Genomic DNA, 19,360 nt, shown 5'->3' on the forward strand with positions numbered 1-19,360 from the left:
AAAAATAAAAATTAAAAAAGGCAGAACAAAATAGCATTCAGTGAAATTCAGGTTCAGGAATAAAAATAAATCATGGGACATTTAGTCTGCCTTGAAGAAAGCCATCAAAGTTTTGCATTAAGAGAAGCATGAAAGGATGGATGTGCAGTAGGTTTTCATAGCAGAAAGGGGCAGGTCAAATATGATTATTTAAAAAAAAACAGGTATTAATGGAACCCATTGCCACAAGGTGTCACTCATGTTAGTAGCTTAGTGTTCACTGGCTAAAAAAGGCCATTCACAGTTGCTGTGTGGAGTACAAACCTGCATAAGCACACCAGCCTTTCTCTGGGAGACAGTAGGTGGGTGTGTGGTGGGGGGGAACTTTATGAGCATTTTCTTTACCTGCTGGAGGCCACTTTGCATGTTCTGCTGAAGCATCTTGTGCTGCCAGAATCCACTGATCTGCCCAGCATCGTAGGTGCTAAATTTGTGTTTGTTCATTTGTAAGTTTTACATAATCATCAAAGGTCCTGGCTGCTCCATGAATGTTACCCTCATCTAAGCATGCCATGAATTCAAATAGGAAATCTGTGGCAGGGGTGTATATCTTCTGAATTTTCCCTCAAGTTCAACATCCCGCTCACTTGAGACAACCCTTACAATTCTGGCTGTGGCTTCTTACAGAGCTCAACTCATATTGATCGACGCTCTATGCCTGCCATGGGCTACATGACACATACTGTGAGTGCACCCAGTTTGCATGGCAAGTCGGTAAGTTGAGAGAGCAGATACTTTTCCCTTTTCCTTTTGTGTCATCATAGTACCGCAAGGAAGTTTTAAAATACTGCTCATTCCATAGTAGTTGTATTTTTATTAGATAAAATATTGCTAACTTAGAATCATAGAATGGTTCAGTTGGAAAGTACCTAAAATCATCTAGTTCCACGCCCCCTGCCATGGGCAGGGATGCGTCACACTAGAGACCATGTCACCCAAGGCTCTGTGCAGACTGGCCTTAAACACTGCCAGGGATAGAGCATTTACTATTTCTTTGGGCAACCTGTTCCAGTGCCTCACCCCCCTCACAGTAAAGAGCTTATATCTAACCTGAAGTTCTCCTGGTTAAGTTTTAACCCGTTACCCCTTGTCCTATCGCTACAGTCCCTGATGAAGAGTCCTTCTCCAGCATCCTTGTAGGCCCCCTTCAGATACTGGAAGGCTGCTGTGAGGTCTCCACGCAGCCTTCTCTTCTCCAGGCTGAACAGCCCCAACTTTCTCAGCCTGTCTTCATACAATTTGAATGAGAGCTTAATCTTACCCAGCTCCCAGTAAAGCCTGTAGGAATTTTCCTGTTATCTGCAATGTGAACAAGGGTGAGCTGAATAGACTCTTGAGCTGTCTGTTATTACAGGACCCAACATTTTTATGTTTATTTGACCAAATGCAGTTAATTAAATAATTGCTTAATCATCTCAAGTAACTGCTTTCTGGGCACTGAGGTGAAAAATGTAATTACATTTACTCTCCCTGAAGACTGCTAATTTCCTCTTTACAATGTGTCTAAATACCTGCAGCCTGAAGAGCTAACATTGCTTCTCATTCGATTAAGGAGACATCAGGCTAAGTTGGCTAGTATACGAAATTACACAATCGCACAGTTACTGCAGCACTTGCCAACTAATTCCACCTATCAGGTCAGCTGCTGCGTGGCTCATCTGTGCCGTATGACATTTTGTGACTCTGCAAATGCTTTATTAGTGGCATGCTTGAGTCTGTGCTTTCTTGCCCATTCTTTGGCATTCTACAATTCCCAGGTTTGTTTGTGTTTTTTCTTTGTTGCTGTATTTGCTGTAAAAGATGAGCATTTTAAGTTTCAGGGCACCCTGCTTATGTTTCAGTGTTATGTATACTTTCTTTTTATATTATTTCTGAAAATACTGCATATTCAGAAATGTGGGTTAAAATACTAGATAAGTTCATTCTAAAGCAAAACCATTTCTTTGTGCTGCTTTCATGATGAGATTGGCTTCCTGTGCCACATGCTGCTTCACCTGCCAGTTGAAATGTATCAGCCGGTCTGTACATTCATATGAGCTTCTGTGTCAGTTCTGCAGGTGAATGTTGGTTCATAAAAGCTCAGAGGCATCTTGGATTATCAACAGTGCTCTCTATTGCACTCATGTATGAGACTTTTAAATGTGAGATCAAACGGAAATGTACTTCTAGGGGTCTTTGGTTCCTGTTAGAGCCTCAAAAATGAATCCACCTGGGAACAAAATGTGGTGAATTGTCTAGGAATTGAAGGGTTTATATTGACCCAAAACAAAAGCAATTTTTTTTTTAATTTGGAAAAGTTTAATTTCCGAACTTACCTCACCCACAGAACAATTGCACTAAGATGGAGATAGTAACAGGGATTTCTCAGAAAATGGCAGACTTTCTAGTCTCAGCCAGACTTAGAAGCTGATTGGACAAGAATTTCAAGTGAACACCTCTAAAGAAATGCAAGTGTGATCTGTTGATTTTATGGCATAAAAGGTTTTCTTTCCTTTTTAAACTGCACGTTGTTATTGGCTCAAAACTTGAAAAAAAGTTATAGTTGTGTTTTTCTTTTAGTCAGAATTTTAGTGTACTGAGAATATAAAATTTTGTCAAAATAGCAGTAAAAATTTTAGGAATATTGGGGAATTTTGGCTGAATACAAGCACATTTTTAACAGTTAAAATTTATTTTGTTCTGATATTGCAAATAAAAAATACTTTTCAAAAAAGTAGAAGTAACTTTTTTTACGACTTCTGTGCATGCTTTGCTTGAAGTAACTAATGAAGATGTTGCTAGATAAACATAACTATAAAATTAGGGTAACAGCAATTACAGGTGAGCCAATGAAAAAGATGAAGTTGAATACTATTACTGAAAAGACAAAATAGATTCTCTAATTATGTAGTTGAGATCTTTTTCAGTATTTTATTCACCTAACTTACTTTGTACTTTTCCCTGAATAAAGGAATTAATATCTTAAAATGTGTATGAAATATGATCAAAGTATTCTAATGATTTGTTATATGATGGCTTCTAGTTACATCTGACATTCAGTTAGGTACAAGTATTCTTCTTCTAAGGAGACATATTGTGCTGGAGGACAAGGCAACTTTTTCAGTGAAGGGATAGTCAGTGGAAATTGATCTTGGAAAAAATAACTTTTGAAAATGTACTGTTTCAGGTAGTTACGTATGTCACGGGAAATGGAAAACTCAAATCTATATGTTTGGAGAGTGGGCATGGGGCAGTAATATTCTTGGGAAACATTTTGCCCATTTTTCAGCTGTAAATAGCAATATGCTGGTGGAGCAAATGTGCTTTTTCTGTGTACTTCCTACTCTGTTATTTCGTTTCCTCTTTCATCCATTCTCTTAACTAATCAAGGTATTCCGAAATTGTTTCAAATATTCAAATACATCACATTATTTTTTCCTTATGTACTTACCTGAAGGCGGATGACACTTATATCCAGTTGAAAAAGGATTTGGAATATTTGGATCTAAAGGTAAGATTTTATAGGAGTCTACTTCCATCATTTTTTTTAACCCAGTGATCTTCTGTGTATCATCTTTGTACCTGCAGGTTTTCAAATTACTGTCTGTTGAGAAATGGAAACTCTTTGTCTTTTGCCAACACTGTTGTACTTAGAATATCGAGTGTCTTTGTTGTAGCACCTATACCATTAAAGTGCAAACTCAAAAAATGTAATTGCTTCAGTTTGTACAAAGCATTTGTGTAACTAGTAGCCCAGATGAATGATATTATGTGGGTAGTGAAATCAGATAAAATTGATTGGACATGTTTCACTTCAGGCCTTGTTTTTCTTATGTTCGTGTCTTTGCCAAATGTAACTGCTTCCCAAGCCGTCTACTGAATTTTATGACAAATTCCAATTTAAAGGGGCTCACACTTTGAGAAGTTCATTAGTAAACATAGTGTTTTGTCTGTTATTAAGCACAAGAGTTTTCACATTTAAAAGTGTCCACAGTTTAAGTGTTATATGCTTAGCAAACTTATTAGGATGGGGTTTTAAATATTTAGTGGATTCCATCCAGATTGATTTGTTGCAGTCTTGGACATGAAGAGCTATTTGGTCTCCCCGGAGCTCTCTTTGTGCCTTCCTATAGCATGTGTAGCACCTGACAAATCCTGCCAAAAAGAGAAATGTGTGAGGGGTGCCTGATGTTTCAGTGAAAAGAAACTTACTTTTAGTATTAGTTCCCATTTGGAAATCTTGACAGCCAAAATGTCGAATGTATTTCGATAAGAATGATGTAATTTTTCAAGATGGGCATTTCTTAATAACCTTCTTTCACTACTGGTCTGGAAATGTAAAAATTCACATCAGGCTGCTGAGAGATTAAAGAGGCCATGTGAAACTTGAGAAGGCATCTGTGTTGGTTACATTTGTGTTTTGCCACTGAATGTAGAGATTCTTTGTTTTGCACTGTAAGGAAAAGAATAATAGAATGCTGTATGAAACTAAGCAAATTACGTATTGATTTGGTAATGGTGGAATATGGCCAATTCACAGTTAATATACATGGTATCTTTCATTTAAGGCTTAGACAGAAACCCTATTAATTCAGGTCTCTCTTTTAATTTCATTGGGCTTTGAGTTAGACCTACTCGGATTAGACAATTTCAAATAGGACTGAAGATTTTAGAACTGGAGTTAAACTTTTTTCATTTCATTAAATCCATTATTTCTGAAGATCCCTTTAGAGGTTTCAGAATATAACTTTCTAATTTGGAATAGTGATTAATTGTGTAATGCATGCTATAGTACCAAACCTGACTACAGTAACTGATTACACAACATTTAGCAATTTGTAATTACTCACCTGTTTTGTCTTCTTCTAGCTCTTATCCTTTTATATGAGCTGATTTTTTATTAAGAGTTTAAAAATATTATCTAAGAAACAATTCATATGTTAATACCACGATGATATTGTTCAACATTACAGTGAATTATAAATTAAGGATAAATGAAATAAAAATGCTCTACAGGTACTAATCCATTTCAGTAGTTTTCTGTTGCATGTGAGCTAGTTCTGACATAAAAAAATAAAGTCTAAAGACTGTTTACTCACACTATAAGAAAAATTGTTGATACTTTTGAACTTGCTGAATACCATACATTCTGGAGGTTTCCTTTAACAATATTGCCCTTACATCATGAACATTTCCCCTCAGCAAAAAAAAAACAACAAAACAAAAGAAAACTTGCAATGACTGTAATTCGTCTTTCACTAATGAAATAGGAGTATGTGGAGCATGAAGGAAATGGTGTACCTATAAGCTAAGTTTAACCTCTTCTGCAGATACATTTCCACAGCTGTTTCCAAAGTTGTTTTTTAATCTCTAAAGTGGATAGACCCTGTATTAGAAAAGCAGTAATGAAAAGCAAAAGAAATAAGACCGTGCTTTTCTGCACAAGCTTCTGAGATGAGTTTGCAAATAAGGTGAAACACAAGTGCTGAAGCAAGCTTCCCTTTTCATGGCTATGAAATCATGTTCAAGCAGGCTATAGGAAGGATGGATGGGCAGCCTCACTTCTGGATAATTTATAGGAATTATTACAGCAGGAATGGATGAGGAATAAAGGAAACTTTGTGCCACCAAGTATAAATTGTGCAGCCAATTGAAGCAAATCTGTGGGCCTTCTCAGTGGTTCAGCAGTGGTCTTGCTTTATTCTTTTCCAGTCATACTGTAATATCTGAAGCTGTTTAGTTGAAAGAGGTTTCCAGTGCAGGCTTGTGTCACATATAAAATGAAGGAAATAGTACATGGCAGGTACTTGTTATGGGAGGAAGGGTTAGTGTGATTGAAGTACCTTTTTTTACTGAGGTTTTAACTAGGTTGCTGACATGACCAATATAGACCTCTTGGTGCAAGCATTGCTACATATTACATGACAGAAAATTTCGTGCTGTAATTCCCAACAGTCTTAAACTGCAATTGGACATGTCTGAGCAAATTTATTTTGTGCTGTGTGTTTGTTTGTGTGTTTTGCAAAAGTAAAGAAGTCCTATGGCTGGATGAACAATCTACCCACAATATAACAAGATAGGTAGATACCTAGTTGTAGCTTCCATAATGGCAGATTATATTATATACACTATAAACCTTAAGGTTGGTGTGACATAAAAGCATGCGATTATGGTTGCTCACGGAGTTTTGAGTTGTAAGGTTTGGGGGTTTTAATTTTTACATCTATAACAAGCTATTACTAAACTTTTGTTTGAAACAGATAGAAAATAATGGACCTCTGATCAACATGATATACAAAGTGCTGAAGAACTCAGCACAAGGGTTACTATCCAGTATACATGTAAGACTGCTTGCATCTGAAATGTGCTCATCCCATTGCTTTTTAAAATAGCAGTCAATGTTTACACATTCTGGCTTTTACAGGTATCTTATGGTAAACAGTAACGCTTTTTGTAAGATTTTACTTTTTCTTTCCTTCCCTTCCCCTCTTTTTTTTTTCCACCCTTTTGGAGTCTGTACGCAAAATCGTGGCTGCCCTTAGTGTTTGGTTTCATTTTATCATCTTTTGAAAATTACTGTGTCAAGTAGAGGCTCCTATGTGTAATTTTGAAAATGTGTAAGCATGCTTAAACTTCATTATGTTCTCATGTTCATTGCTTGATAATTAACAAATTCTTTACATTTCTGAGTATGTAATTTACAATATCTCCCAAATCTGTGGGCTCTTTTTGTTTTTTACATTAATTCTGTTGCTTTGAAAAAGACTTTTGCATTCTCTTAGCTTGCAGATAATTAAATATGCAAAATTTTTGCTTTGACATGCTAATATTTATGCTTATATTTACTTGTTGCTATTATATGTAGGATACATAGGATTTAGCATTTAAATAATTCCATTAATATTTTTGAAAGAAAGGATTTTTCTTATATAAAACACATCTTTGTTGAAAATGCAACATCTGAAAATTCAAAGTTTTGAGACCCAGTAAATGCTTTCTGTTTTGGTGGTGGGGAGGTAACATTTCACCACATGAAACCTTATGATAAGTCTTTGAATGGAGTCTGCCCATGGAGGAGAGAAGACAGTAACCATAAATGATGACCATGCTCTTCTGTCTTAAGCCTACTTTGTTGTTTGAAAATACAGTGTTTAGATGGCTAACTTCATGTAACAGAGAGAAACTGAGGTTGTATCAAAGATTTATTTATACTTACAGCAAGAATTAATGACTTTAAGAAAGCTAGCATGATCCTGTAGATGCCTGCTAAGTTAATAAGCAAACCATGTAATTTCGAGTCTGGAGATTGCCAGTTAGTCAGTACAAAAGCAAACTACCCCTTCTACCCCACCAAAAAAGCTAACAACTTCTGTTCTTGTATTAAAACCTCTGGTCTTATATTATTAAAGATAATATTTAAGTGAATATTACTTCATAAACTCTTCACTGTGTATGACTAGAAATATACCATATATGACTACTATACTTCTAAATACTAGATGTTTCTTTGGAAAGATAGTATTTGCTTTAATTAATTCTTAAAAATATTCTAATCTAGTAATATTAAGTCATTAAAGTTTAAGGCTTTAAAAAACTGTATGATTAATGGACTGTATTATACTGCCATTAGCTTCATTTATTCACAAAAAGGGTCCCACATAAACAGTGGAAATAATAAATGTTATAAACAGAGACAGACATGCCTTCACTTTAAGATTGCTGTTAAGGTTGAAAGTATGATATAGTATAGTTTCTGTATTGATTTAAAAACTATGTTATGTGAGAAGATAATCTTCTTACCAGAAATGGAATATGAAACTAGTGATTTATGGAATGAGAGATGTGGTATGTTGTAAACATGTCAAAATAGATTAATTGCGTTTAATTCCACTGTAGCATTTTTATAACAGTCTGTCTTTAATAAAATTTACCCTGTACTATGGAAGAGACTATACTTTGTAGAATGAAATACTTGCCAAAAAGTTGTAATTTTAGTCATTAATTAATGCTGTTACTCATGCAACCACACATTTAAAGGAAATATTCAAGTCCTGTGGCTTCAAGAAACCTATTAAATCTGAACTGTTAAAACTATTAGGTTTTGCAGGAACAGAACCTTCATAACCATAGACAGGTGGGATTATGCTATTTTGTACAGAATTTTAGGCTGCTGTAAGAGTTATTAAATAGCCTAATATAACCAGTAAACCTTTCTGATACCATTTTTAAAATAAAACTAAAGCCACATTTGAAGAGTTGTATCCGACATTTGATTAATCTTTGTTAATAACCATGAATATTTAACAAAACTTTTCATTGCTGAAGCATAATTAGGTTTTGCTTGCAACAAATTTCTCACATCTTTAAAACCTGTTCCTCTTAGATGACAGGGCGTGACACATTAAAAGGACGAAGTACCAAACCTGTCAAAATTGCAGAAAGTGATATTGATGTAAGTATCAAATACCACTTCAGAAGCTTCTGTGCTGTTTCGGCTATTTATGGTGTACTGTAACATGTTACGTTCTTTGGGGTCAATATTACTAGTGGAGACTTTTATTATCTAACATTTATTCATATATTTTCATTTTCAGGTCAAGCTAAGTGTTTTCTGTGAGCAGGACAGAATTCTGCAGGACTTGGAGGACAAAATAAGAGCTCTTAAGGAAAACAAAGTAAGTAGATTAAAAACTGGTTTATAAAACAGTAACTTGTGTTTAATAACAAAATATGGAATAACAAACAAAAAAGTCAAATCGATAAATGCTGCTTGTATTGTAGTAGTTTTCTGTGGACATGTGTGGAAACTTACGTAAGGCAAAAATCAGTTTCTATGGTAGGATTGAGTATCTGCTTCTAGAAATCATGATTTTGAAAATGAATGTTTTAAAGATGTATACATTTACTTTTCTGGCCATTATTAAAAATTGGGGTACATACACTTTTCTGTGTAGTTTTGCATTATGTCTTAATACGTATATGGCTGGAGGCTGAGTCATGTTTCATTTGCAGTTCTTCCCACCTGCACAAACATTGTTTGCATAAATTGCAGTGTATTACCATACTGGGCTCTTGCTGTAACATGTGGTGACTTGTATTTTGGTTTTGTCTTTTTTTTTTTTTTTTTAAAAAGGAAGAAAAAAAGGAAAAAGGAGTGAGAGAAGGAAGGGAGATTCAAGCTTGTAGTAATTTCAGAAACCTATGCTGGTTTAAATACAGTGCTGTGAACTTAGTTATGAGGACTATGACTAAAATACTGGAATATCTTCTGTGACAAGTTTGTAATTGGAACCCACTACTTTTCCTCTGTGCTTGTTGAAGTCAGAGTTCAAATAGTAAACAGTAACAAAATTCTTTGCCTTTCCTTGTCTTTCCTTGTTTTTATGGCTAATTCAACTATAGCAGTGCATCCTTAAATAAACAGGTAATGCCGTGCTGTCACAGTTCTATACTGCTTACGTGGATTTTTCTGAAACTGTAAATTTAAGTTTTGTACAGACTGTAAATAAAATTCCTCTCTCAGTGCTTTGTGTTTTTCACAATTTTGGCTTCTTAATGGAAAGATTTAATGGAAAATATCAGATAAGTTCGGTTATAGTAGTTAATTAAGACTATTGCAGTTTTTCATTTACATCTTAGTCTCCGCAACAGGAGGCCAGTCCTAAACTCTAGTGGCTTATAGGAAAGACTGAGGGCATGGAAAACAACTTTTACATTCCCACAGGTTCATCCGCGTAAAAATTCCATGTAAATACTATAAGCTTACTGCCACCTTCTTCTTTGTTAGGATCAGCTGGAATCTGTTTTGGAGGTTTCTCACAGGCAGATGGAACAGTACAAAGACCAACCGCAACACGCAGAAAAAATTTCTTACCAGCAGAGACTTTTGCAAGAGGATCTCATACATATCCGAGCGGAAATATCTAAAGTTTCAACGGTGTGTGGTTTGTGGTTTTTCAAGGAAATGATAACTAAAATACCAGTTAAACTGTATTGTTTGTTGGATAGGGCAGTTAAGGCCTGTTCTGAGCTGGTTTGGTGAAGGTACAGGATACTAAACCAGAACAAAAAAAATGTTAAGCAATCTCTCCAGCTTTCCTTTTCAGTGCTCCTCCCTGTTATTCCCCTAAAGAAAGCTAAAAAACCTTTTTTCTACCTTTTACATTTATGGATGGGACATAAATTGAAAGTTCTTCCGCTGGTCCTTTGAAAATATATATGTGATTCCAGTGTATTTTTCCAGGGAAAAGGAATTGGGAAAGTCTGTTGAATCTGTTGATACTGTGACTTAATAAAATTCAAGTGCTATCTGATATTAAATTTTTACTAATAAAAATATTTCTAAGAATTGGCCATGAAAGAGAGTATATTAAACCTGGGTGTTTTGTACTTACTGTATTATTCCTACCTCTTAATGAGTATGAGACTAGCTCTTCGTAAGATTGTTTTTAGAATTGCATGAACACCTTTCCTATAGTAAGATCTGACCATAAAAATTCCAATATTATTTAAATGTATATATGCAGTTGTTTGTGCCTGTCTTTCACAGACAGCATTTAAAATTTAATTGTGGGCATAAATAGCAAGTAATTGTAGGAATGCCTGTACTGCTCCAGTCCAAGGCTCCTTCTAGCCCTGGGTTCTGGCTTCAGCAGTGGGCATCAGCAGATGCTTAGGGAAGAGTAAGGATAGGAGAGGTGAGTACTATTTCCTGTCATAACCAGTCCAGCTTCTAGCTATTTTCTGTTCAGAGAATACATGAGGTTGGTATTATTTTGTCTATTTAGTAATCCTCAGTAGATCTCATTTCCAAGAACCTGTACTGTCCCCTATTAAAGTCTGTGAACCTTTTGCATCCAAAACATCGTTTGGCAAGGTATTGCACAGATCTTTTCCCCACTGAGTGGACAAACACTTTTTTTTTTTTTTTGAGGCTGACTTGTGCACGTTTCATGCGATAGAACCTTCCTACTGCATGAGAAAGGGTTCGGAATGGTCAGTCATTGTCTACTCTCTCCATGTTACTCATGGTATCATGAACCTCCATTATTTCTACCTCTCAACTCCCAAGTGATCTCTTTTCCAGAATTCAGACAAAAAGCCAATTCCATCATTCCTTACCTAAAAATGCTCCAGACACTTGATTTTTTTTCAGTTTGGGGTCAGAAGGCAGACTATGGTGGCATGAATGCTGGAAATAATAAGTGAGTGTGATTGGATAGCCTTGTTTTCTAGGTGTCTGCTTGTGTATTCACTTACAATGCCATTACAACACAGTCTGTAGAACTTTCAAGGGACATGCTTTGTGTTTCAAAATGTGAGTTCTGGTTCAGGTGACTGGATTTTAATTATAAACTTGTTTATAATTAAATAGAGGAGTAAAGGAAAAGGAACTGGAATAGGCTTGATTCCTCCATAGCATATTAGTCATAGTTCAGATTCTATTACATGCCAGTTTTATGCTTAAGAAATTGTTTTGTGTGAGGAAGCTTTCCAAAGGTTTTTTAACTAGGGATTCTTGACTTGATCTTGCAAGCTATAAAGTGTTTTGAAGTTTATCCTCAAGCCTAAGCAGAAGTGTGACTACAAAATAGATTTTTCTCTTCTTTTTATAATAGAACACCACTATCTTAAAAAAACTTCGGTGCTTAATTAGAGAATTTATAGAGGTATTATGAAATTTATTGTAACTTTTATATTAGAGTATTCCCTCTGTTAATAGGAAATGGAAAATGCTTGGAATGAATATCTGAAATTAGAAAAGGATGTGACCCAGCTGAAAAAAGCCTTAGAGGAACAGATGAATAGTTCATTGGTATCTCAGGTGAGTCCATTTCCAGATGCTGTTTTTTGTATGAGATGATTTTGTCTGAACTTGAAAGCTGTCATCTGCTAAGAGAAATTCTCTGCAAGTTTTGCACTGTATTCAGCTGTCATGTAGTGTAGTTTGCAAAGTTCAGACACTGTCACAGCAGAGCTGTGCAGTAACTATCTTGCAGCATATGTAATAGTTTCTCATAAGTTCTCTATGCAAATTTGTCATTATTTTATTATGTTTTTATTACATGCTGACATCTTGACATTGATAACGTATTTAATTTATCGCAATGTGCAGGACTTCTTAGTCTTCCATTTATTTGATCTGACGTTGCTGGCTTCTTTACCCATTTTTGAGAACATCAGTCACTGGCTCAGTATTGTCATTACTTGTTCTTTGTCATGTTCTTCTATTTATGGACGATTTATCTCTGTAGATTGTTTTGTGAAGTGGAATAAGTGTTTTAACAGCCATCAGTAATTGAAAGGCCTATCAGTTTTAAATCAATTATTCAGTTTTGAATTTTACAAAGAAGCTTTGTTTGAAGCTAAGTTATTCTGTTTGCTGAACTGAATGTGGCACACTAGATTATTTCTACATACCTGCTTTCAACTGGTGATTTTATTATTAAAGCAGGGAATATAGTCCAAATAATTTTTCCTGTGTTTAAGCAGAACAGTTTTATTTAAATGACAAAATATAAGGAACAAAGCTAACGTATATATTTTGCTGAAATCTTAGTCTACTGTTCCAAATACCCTGACCAGAAGAGCTCACTAGTTAAAATTTATTTATTTGCAATAAATATCAGATACAAATTGAAGTCTGTTTATTTTCACTATTAATGGATATATGTTTTGTGTCAAAGCAAGAGCTGTAAAACTTTTAATTGCATCATGCTTTTAAGTCCATTTTCATTTAATTATGGGCAGTGGGGGAGTCATTCAGTTTCTAGAGCCAAAATATTGTTAATTGAACTCAGCTGTAGAATCCGTCCTTCCAAATAATCCCAGGGGTATTTTAGAATAAAATCATCCCTGTATAAAATTATTTCGCTTAACAAAGGGAAATTACAGGCTTAATCAAAATACACTTTATTAAAGGAACAATTTCCCATTCTGCATTGAGCATGCTTAAAATACTGGATGTGTGGTATGTGATTCAGCAATGCAGTGAATTAACCGAGTTAATTTAGTTTTATTAAGACCTCATATTATCATATGCATGCATACTTTTAACAAAATGCACATGCACACACACAAACATGTGCATATTGTGTGTTTTGTGTATGTTTATGTATATGTACGTATGTATAGATGTTTGTCTAAGATTTAAAACTGTGTTTCTGAGTAAGTTTTTTGGAGATATTAATGAAAGATAATTATTTCAGAAAGCACTGAATATTCTTAAAACTATATTCCTTCGAAAACATCTCACTTGAAGTATCCATAATTAGAAGTTTTTTAATCTCTGCCCAAGGGTATGTGGACTCAAGGTCATTTATCTAGTATTTTCCAGCAGCACTACATTAATACATACTGTATTTTTTAAAAATGCAGTCTGCCTGGAATATTATTAAAAATTCTGTAAATTTACAGGCTCAAGTTGCTGTAGTAAACAGTTAGTGTTGTTTCTATATAGCATTAATTAAGAGGTTGAAAACTGAATGTTTCAAGCAGCTTGGTCAGAGTAAATCTAGGTTATAAGTGTAGGTTCACTGTCTTTTGCTTAAGGGTTGGGGGGATCTGAGCATGCTGAAATGAACAGATGTATTTTGCCAGTGATAACTTTTTAGCTGGTGTTTCTCCTCTTGTTTTATAAATCATTCTGGATTATGTTTCTATGTGAAGGAAGCTAGAGAAATCAATTTATCTCTCCAAGTTACCTTTTAATGCTTGCCTATAAAATATATTTATACCCTTTTGTAAAGAACAGTCTTGGCTTTTGTAATTTAAAAACAAATTCATCTGTTTATCTTTTAGATCTAGTCCATTTTTGATCTAAAATATTCTCTTCGCATCAATATTTAACTAATGGGAAGAAATAATATTAGAAGATATCCTGTCTTTCGTATATTACTAATAGAACATTTTCTGAGTGGTTTCAGAAGCAGGATTTTTTTGTACACATGGGTTGTTTTGTTGTGTCTGGTTTGGGTTTGTTTTTTTTTTTTTGACCAGTTCTGAGGCTTGATTATTGTAAATCCATCATTTGGTTCCTTGTAGTATGATTAATCTCAGAAAAATGAAATGAAATGTGCAAATTTATAGTTTGTATCCTGGCAATCTTTCAAGATACATCCCATCTATCGAGTGAGTTTACTACAGGCAAATGATGTTTTCCATCATTTAAATGTTTGTGTTCTTGGCACCCTGCTTGCTGATCTGTAACCTGGCTGAACATATTTTCTGATCAAAGACAGAAAGTGGAAAGCAATTTATATGCCTTCCTTAGCTCTATGAGGTGTAAGAGCTTTTACTGAAGTTTTTCAGGCTTATAGGATTAATTAGTGGTTATTTTGCAACTCATGGCAAGTGATGGATTTCTAGAGTTCCTGAGCAGTTTGTAAAGCAATTCTTAACTGGAGTGTTTCACTGCCTTCTGCTTTCCTTAATAATACTGTTTTTTTCTTGATTTTACTAAGTTTATTCTTAAAGTAAATTTTTGAAAGCAGAATTACCAGGCTTTGATGAAGTAGATGAGAATAGCTATTTATGATGCTTGCAGTGAACATCTGACTGAAGTGGTGGCTTCAGTAGCCAAGGCCACTAGCTGCAAGATGCAATCAAAGGCAGAGTCCAGACTGTAAACAGAGCTTCCCTTTCTTTCCTTCTGGAAATCTTGGTAAAGCAAATAAGATGCAAGATGACACCAAATCCTGGAACAGCAGCAGTATATTGTTTAAAACTATAATACATCATGGCCAGTAGGCCTAGCAACTCAAATATAAGAAGAAATTAAGTTTCTCAGCTCTTCTGAGTTAGTTCTGGTTTTATATTTCATCCAATAAAAGGAAGTGCACAGCAATATTTAGGGTGACTATACTTACTTTTTTCCTTTTTAATGTTGGACATTTCCTCTAAATATATTGAGTTTGGTATAGCTGCCTTAGCAGTCTCAAGTGTGTTAGTATAGGATTTAAGAACAAAATCCAAATGAAAATGTTCTGTAAGCTCATTTTGTGCAAAACATTAAACTAGGGTTTTGTAGCCTGCATAAGATTGTAGAAAAAGGCGTAGAGGTCTCTCTTTCCCTGAATCTTCCATAGGAAGTCTTCCAAGACTCAGAAAATACTCTAATAAATTTTATGGGCAAGATATGTTGGTTTGTTGATGGGTTTTGGTTTTGGTTTGGTTTTTGGTGGGTTGGTTTTGGTTTTTTTCTTTAGTGGTGGGTGTTTGGTTGATTTTTCGTTTTGATTTCTAATTTTAAAATAATTATTTAACTGATTTCTAGACTTCTAAGTTTTTATGTAAGTTCTGAAACATTAGTTTGGTTTTCGTGTGAAAAGGATAAACCCATGATAAAATAACATGGAGATACAATTGCCTTTTCTTTTTTTTTCTTTTACTACAACCATCAGGAGAAAACACAAATACAAAAAGACTTGTGGAGAATTGAAGATGTTACAGCTGGTTTGAGTGCAAATAAAGCAAATTACAAAACCATAGTAGACTCCATCAAGAATCCAGGTAAGTAGAACATAAAGCATAAAAAAACAAGCAGCTGAATCTGTGGGTCTGCACAAATAGTCTAGAAGTTTGTTCTACTGCAGAAAATCCAGCTAATTTTGCTATTGGTAGTGTCAGTAATCTCTGTTGATTGAGCACGTTCACTTGGTGGTATTTTGTTGAGGTGGCAAAGAGATTTTTAGTTGTTTTTTCTGTTATATATTTGTCGTGGTTTAAACCCAGTCAGGTAGCTTGTTCACTCACTCCCAGTGAGTGGTGCCGAGCTGACAACAGTCGAGGTCCGTGTCCGTCTCCCGCCCCGGTGCGGGATGAAGAAAAATGTAACAAGCCAGAGAAAGGGAACAATAGGGAACAATAATAGTGGTCTAAATTCTTCAAGTTTCAGAAAGAGCTTCTGTCGTATGCCAGGCTAACACCAGCATAGCATCTATTCTGCATTCTGCCCAGGGGCTGCTGTGTTGTTGCAGTTACTTTCTCCCTTCCTCCCCTTTCAGGGAGGTGTTTGGTGGGCAAAGCAACAACATCAACTATGGAAGGAGAAGTGTGTGCGGTCTGCATTTCAATTACCTTATGTTTCAAAGAAAAGACCTAAGCATTGGGACAGCAAGACAGTTAATACCTACTGTAAATTCACTTTAAAGTATCTTTGTTCACCTTTTAGATACAGAGATAAAATAGTTCTGAGATGGTGAGATTTTATTTAAGGTATGACTATGAGTGTTTTGCCTTGTCCAAATCTGTAGACATCATACAGAATCTGTGGCATAGGGCCAAATGCAGCCTATGAACTGATGTCATATGACTCTTGGGCTTTTTCTTCCTTCCCTCCCAGTACCATCTCCAAGGAATTTTACTGGATGATATTAAAGTGTGTGTTTTATATTTATCCTGAAAGAGTTGTTTGAATCCTCATCAAGAAGATGCTTATACCCTTCCTGCAATCTGACAGTCAAACATTTTTATATCAACCCCCCCACCCTCCCCTGTTTGTGATCAAAGCAATGTGCAGAGTATTAGGGCCATTTTATGAAGTCTCAGAATGTTAATTGCTATTCTTATGAAAATTATTGATAAGAAACAACACCTAACACATTTGCATATTTCTCCCATAGAGAGAAAAATAGTGCCTTCATTTTCTCAGCCATCAGTGCCTTCCTTACCAGCTTCCCTTGCAACTGCAGATAGCAAACTTTCAGTTCCGCAAAGCCCTCCACCCAGTCCTGTTAAATCGTCTCTGGAGGTTAGGCTGTATCCACAGCCTTATTTCCAGACCAGAACACAGCACCAAGCACAGCAGCTGAAAAAAATCGAGCCACCTCTTCAGTCACCAATTAAGCTCAAGCCAAAGGTTGTAAGTACTGCTCTTGTGAGATTCCTTCCCCAAGATTTCCAGGTACATCTGGCAGAAACAGTGAAGGTTTCATGGTTACAAAGTGCAAACACTGTGGAGGCAGAGCAGGGAGACTCTTAAGGTATTTGTATTGAAATTGAGCAATAGCACTTGCAGCAGAAGAGATATGTCCCTAATCTAGAGTTTTATGCAGTAGCCATATGCTGGTTTAGGACATACCAATACAGAATCTTCCTTGGTAATGCTTTGTGGTTGATTAGTTTACTTTCTTGGGTCTTGTTTGCTTTTTAAAACCTCAAGCTGCTGGTGTGTTTAGAGGAGAGCATGCTAAAGCAGTCACAAGTAACTCATATAATGTAGTAAAATTTCAATCAGTTTATGCCAGACTGTTTTCAGATTGTTTGCCAAAAACCTGTGTTTTCCTGTTACCAGGAAGACGAAGCACCGCCCAGACCTCCTCTCCCTCAGTTGTACAGTCCTGATGATCAGCCACCAGCTGTTCCACCTCTCCCAAGAGAAGCCACTGTCATCAGACACACATCAGTGAGGGGCCTGAAGCGTCAGTCAGATGAAAGGAAAAGAGACAGAGAACTTGGACAGTATGTAAATGGAGATTACAGGGTGAGCACTCATACACCTAAACACCTGCACAAGATGCATGACCCTGTTATAGGTATGAACCTATAATAAAATATATTACTGTCTGTAAAATACAAAGACTGATGAGTATTTTCCTGTATAGGTGGAACTGCGTTCGTACATGAGTGAACCAGAACTGGCAACAATAGGCGGTGACCTCAGCCAACCTTCCAGTGTTTTAATAAGCTCTGACAGTAGATACCAGACATTACCTACCCGTGGTAAGCCAGGAATTTATGTAGTTGATTTTTAACAGTACTTGTAGTTGATTTTTAATAGTACTGTGTGCATAGGAGCTTTTCTCTCCTAGGAGTTTGTGAAGATGGTCTTTGTCATCAGACCATTATTTTTAGTTTAAATATACAATGCTTTGAAAGTCTACAGATTTTGTTCGTTTTAATGGTTTAATGTTACAGACAACCAGACTTCTGCAAAACAACTTAATATATAGTGCTTAAAAAACAAGAACATAGCAAACCATGAAATTAGCTATTAGAATGTTTCCTGTATTCTGAGTGAGTTTTCCTCATAATTTCTATGTGATCTTTTACAAACTTAAGTATTTTATAAAAACACTTGTATTGTCATTGAAATGAAAGCAATAAAGAATATGAGTACAATAGCCCCAGACACTAAATGTGACTTAACATTCCATCCCCACTGTGCTACAGTCCTGTAAGCTTCACAAATGAGGATAGAGGGGATACTTGGGGAAAAGAAATTAATTTCTTAGCCATTCTCTTCTTATTTCTTTCCTGTGAATGTTGAGGGTTGATTTTCTTCATAGATGTGATTATTTATATGGCTTATCTACTGTTGTACAGCTGAGTTCACCTCGTACCTCATGTAATATAACCTTCTAAATTACTGTATATCTTTCTGAATTTTGATCAATAATGACCTGAAATATTACTTTAGGCTGAAATAAAGTAACCAGAATGTCGCAGAAAAAGCATGATAGCAACTTAAACATCTGACACTTCTTTATGTCTGTAATTTTGGTTTAAAGCATTCTCTTTTTCCTGATAAAGGTTTATCTGGATCAACTACCAGGTTGCACCAATCATCTACCATTTCATCATTTGCAACACTTCGAAGGGATAGGTCCAAGGTAAGTTTTAAAATAACATCTGTAGGCAAATGTCTGAACCATTATAAATTTTTAAGCCCAGAGTGTATTTTGCACTGCAGGAAGTGGGATTGTAGTAGCGTGGGAGATGGCGAACACCTGTGATCTAATAAAATCTCCATTTTTACTTTCTTAAATGAATTGGGAAGACAGACAACTTAATGCATTTGAAAGAGACATATAAAACAATGTTTAGAACCAAAATCAGCACTATTAACAGAAAATGTAGGGTTGAAAAGAACAAAATCAGGTTAATTTAGTAATAAGGTAGGATAAAGAGTTAAATTTTTGTATACTTCATATAAAGTATTGATTACAACATGTGTTTTGTGCGTATTGTGACTTCTACAGGAAAGACCAAAGAGTGCCTTGGAACGTTTATACTCTGGAGACCACCAAAGAGGCAAGATGAGTGCAGAGGAACAACTAGAAAGAATGAAGCGACATCAGAAGGCATTAGTTCGTGAACGCAAGAGAACTCTTAGCCAAGGAGAAAAGCAGTCTGTTTCATCTCGGTCTTTCATCAGGCCCATTTCTGCAGACATAGGCTCAGTATGTTAGATGTGCCTTAAAAGGACTAAACTAAAAATATGTTTCTTTTTTTTTTTTCCTAGCAAGCACTTTCACTTGAGTATGTGTGATGCTTCTAGTCTAATTAAATTAGTGTTACACAGTATAAAATGAGTTCAGAGAGTGAGTAACAGATGATCTTT

The 19,360-nt window shown here is 35.6% G+C and overlaps 1 protein-coding gene across 2 annotated transcripts in view; it reads left to right on the forward strand.

Moving 5' to 3' along the window:
• The window catches only part of PLEKHA7 (pleckstrin homology domain containing A7), a 167,568-nt gene that overhangs the window by 135,175 nt on the left and 13,033 nt on the right, over positions 1–19,360 (forward strand). Inside the window, exons 12-24 of one of the 2 annotated variants that reach the window (XM_062608894.1) lie at positions 667–753; positions 3,476–3,529; positions 8,126–8,152; positions 8,402–8,470; positions 8,613–8,693; positions 9,806–9,955; positions 11,741–11,842; positions 15,420–15,528; positions 16,641–16,879; positions 17,312–17,500; positions 17,622–17,739; positions 18,550–18,629; positions 18,999–19,199. In XM_062608894.1, coding sequence (XP_062464878.1) covers positions 667–753; positions 3,476–3,529; positions 8,126–8,152; positions 8,402–8,470; positions 8,613–8,693; positions 9,806–9,955; positions 11,741–11,842; positions 15,420–15,528; positions 16,641–16,879; positions 17,312–17,500; positions 17,622–17,739; positions 18,550–18,629; positions 18,999–19,199 — 1,506 coding nt within the window. The remainder of the gene's footprint in view (positions 1–666; positions 754–3,475; positions 3,530–8,125; positions 8,153–8,401; positions 8,471–8,612; positions 8,694–9,805; positions 9,956–11,740; positions 11,843–15,419; positions 15,529–16,640; positions 16,880–17,311; positions 17,501–17,621; positions 17,740–18,549; positions 18,630–18,998; positions 19,200–19,360) is intronic. The other variant, XM_062608895.1, reaches the window with a different exon arrangement.

Source organism: Pezoporus occidentalis, unplaced genomic scaffold (genome assembly GCF_034315485.1).
Source record: "Pezoporus occidentalis ecotype Australia unplaced genomic scaffold, CSIRO_AGI_Poc_V1 ctg131, whole genome shotgun sequence".
In the NCBI taxonomy this organism is placed as follows: Eukaryota; Metazoa; Chordata; class Aves; order Psittaciformes; family Psittacidae; genus Pezoporus; species Pezoporus occidentalis.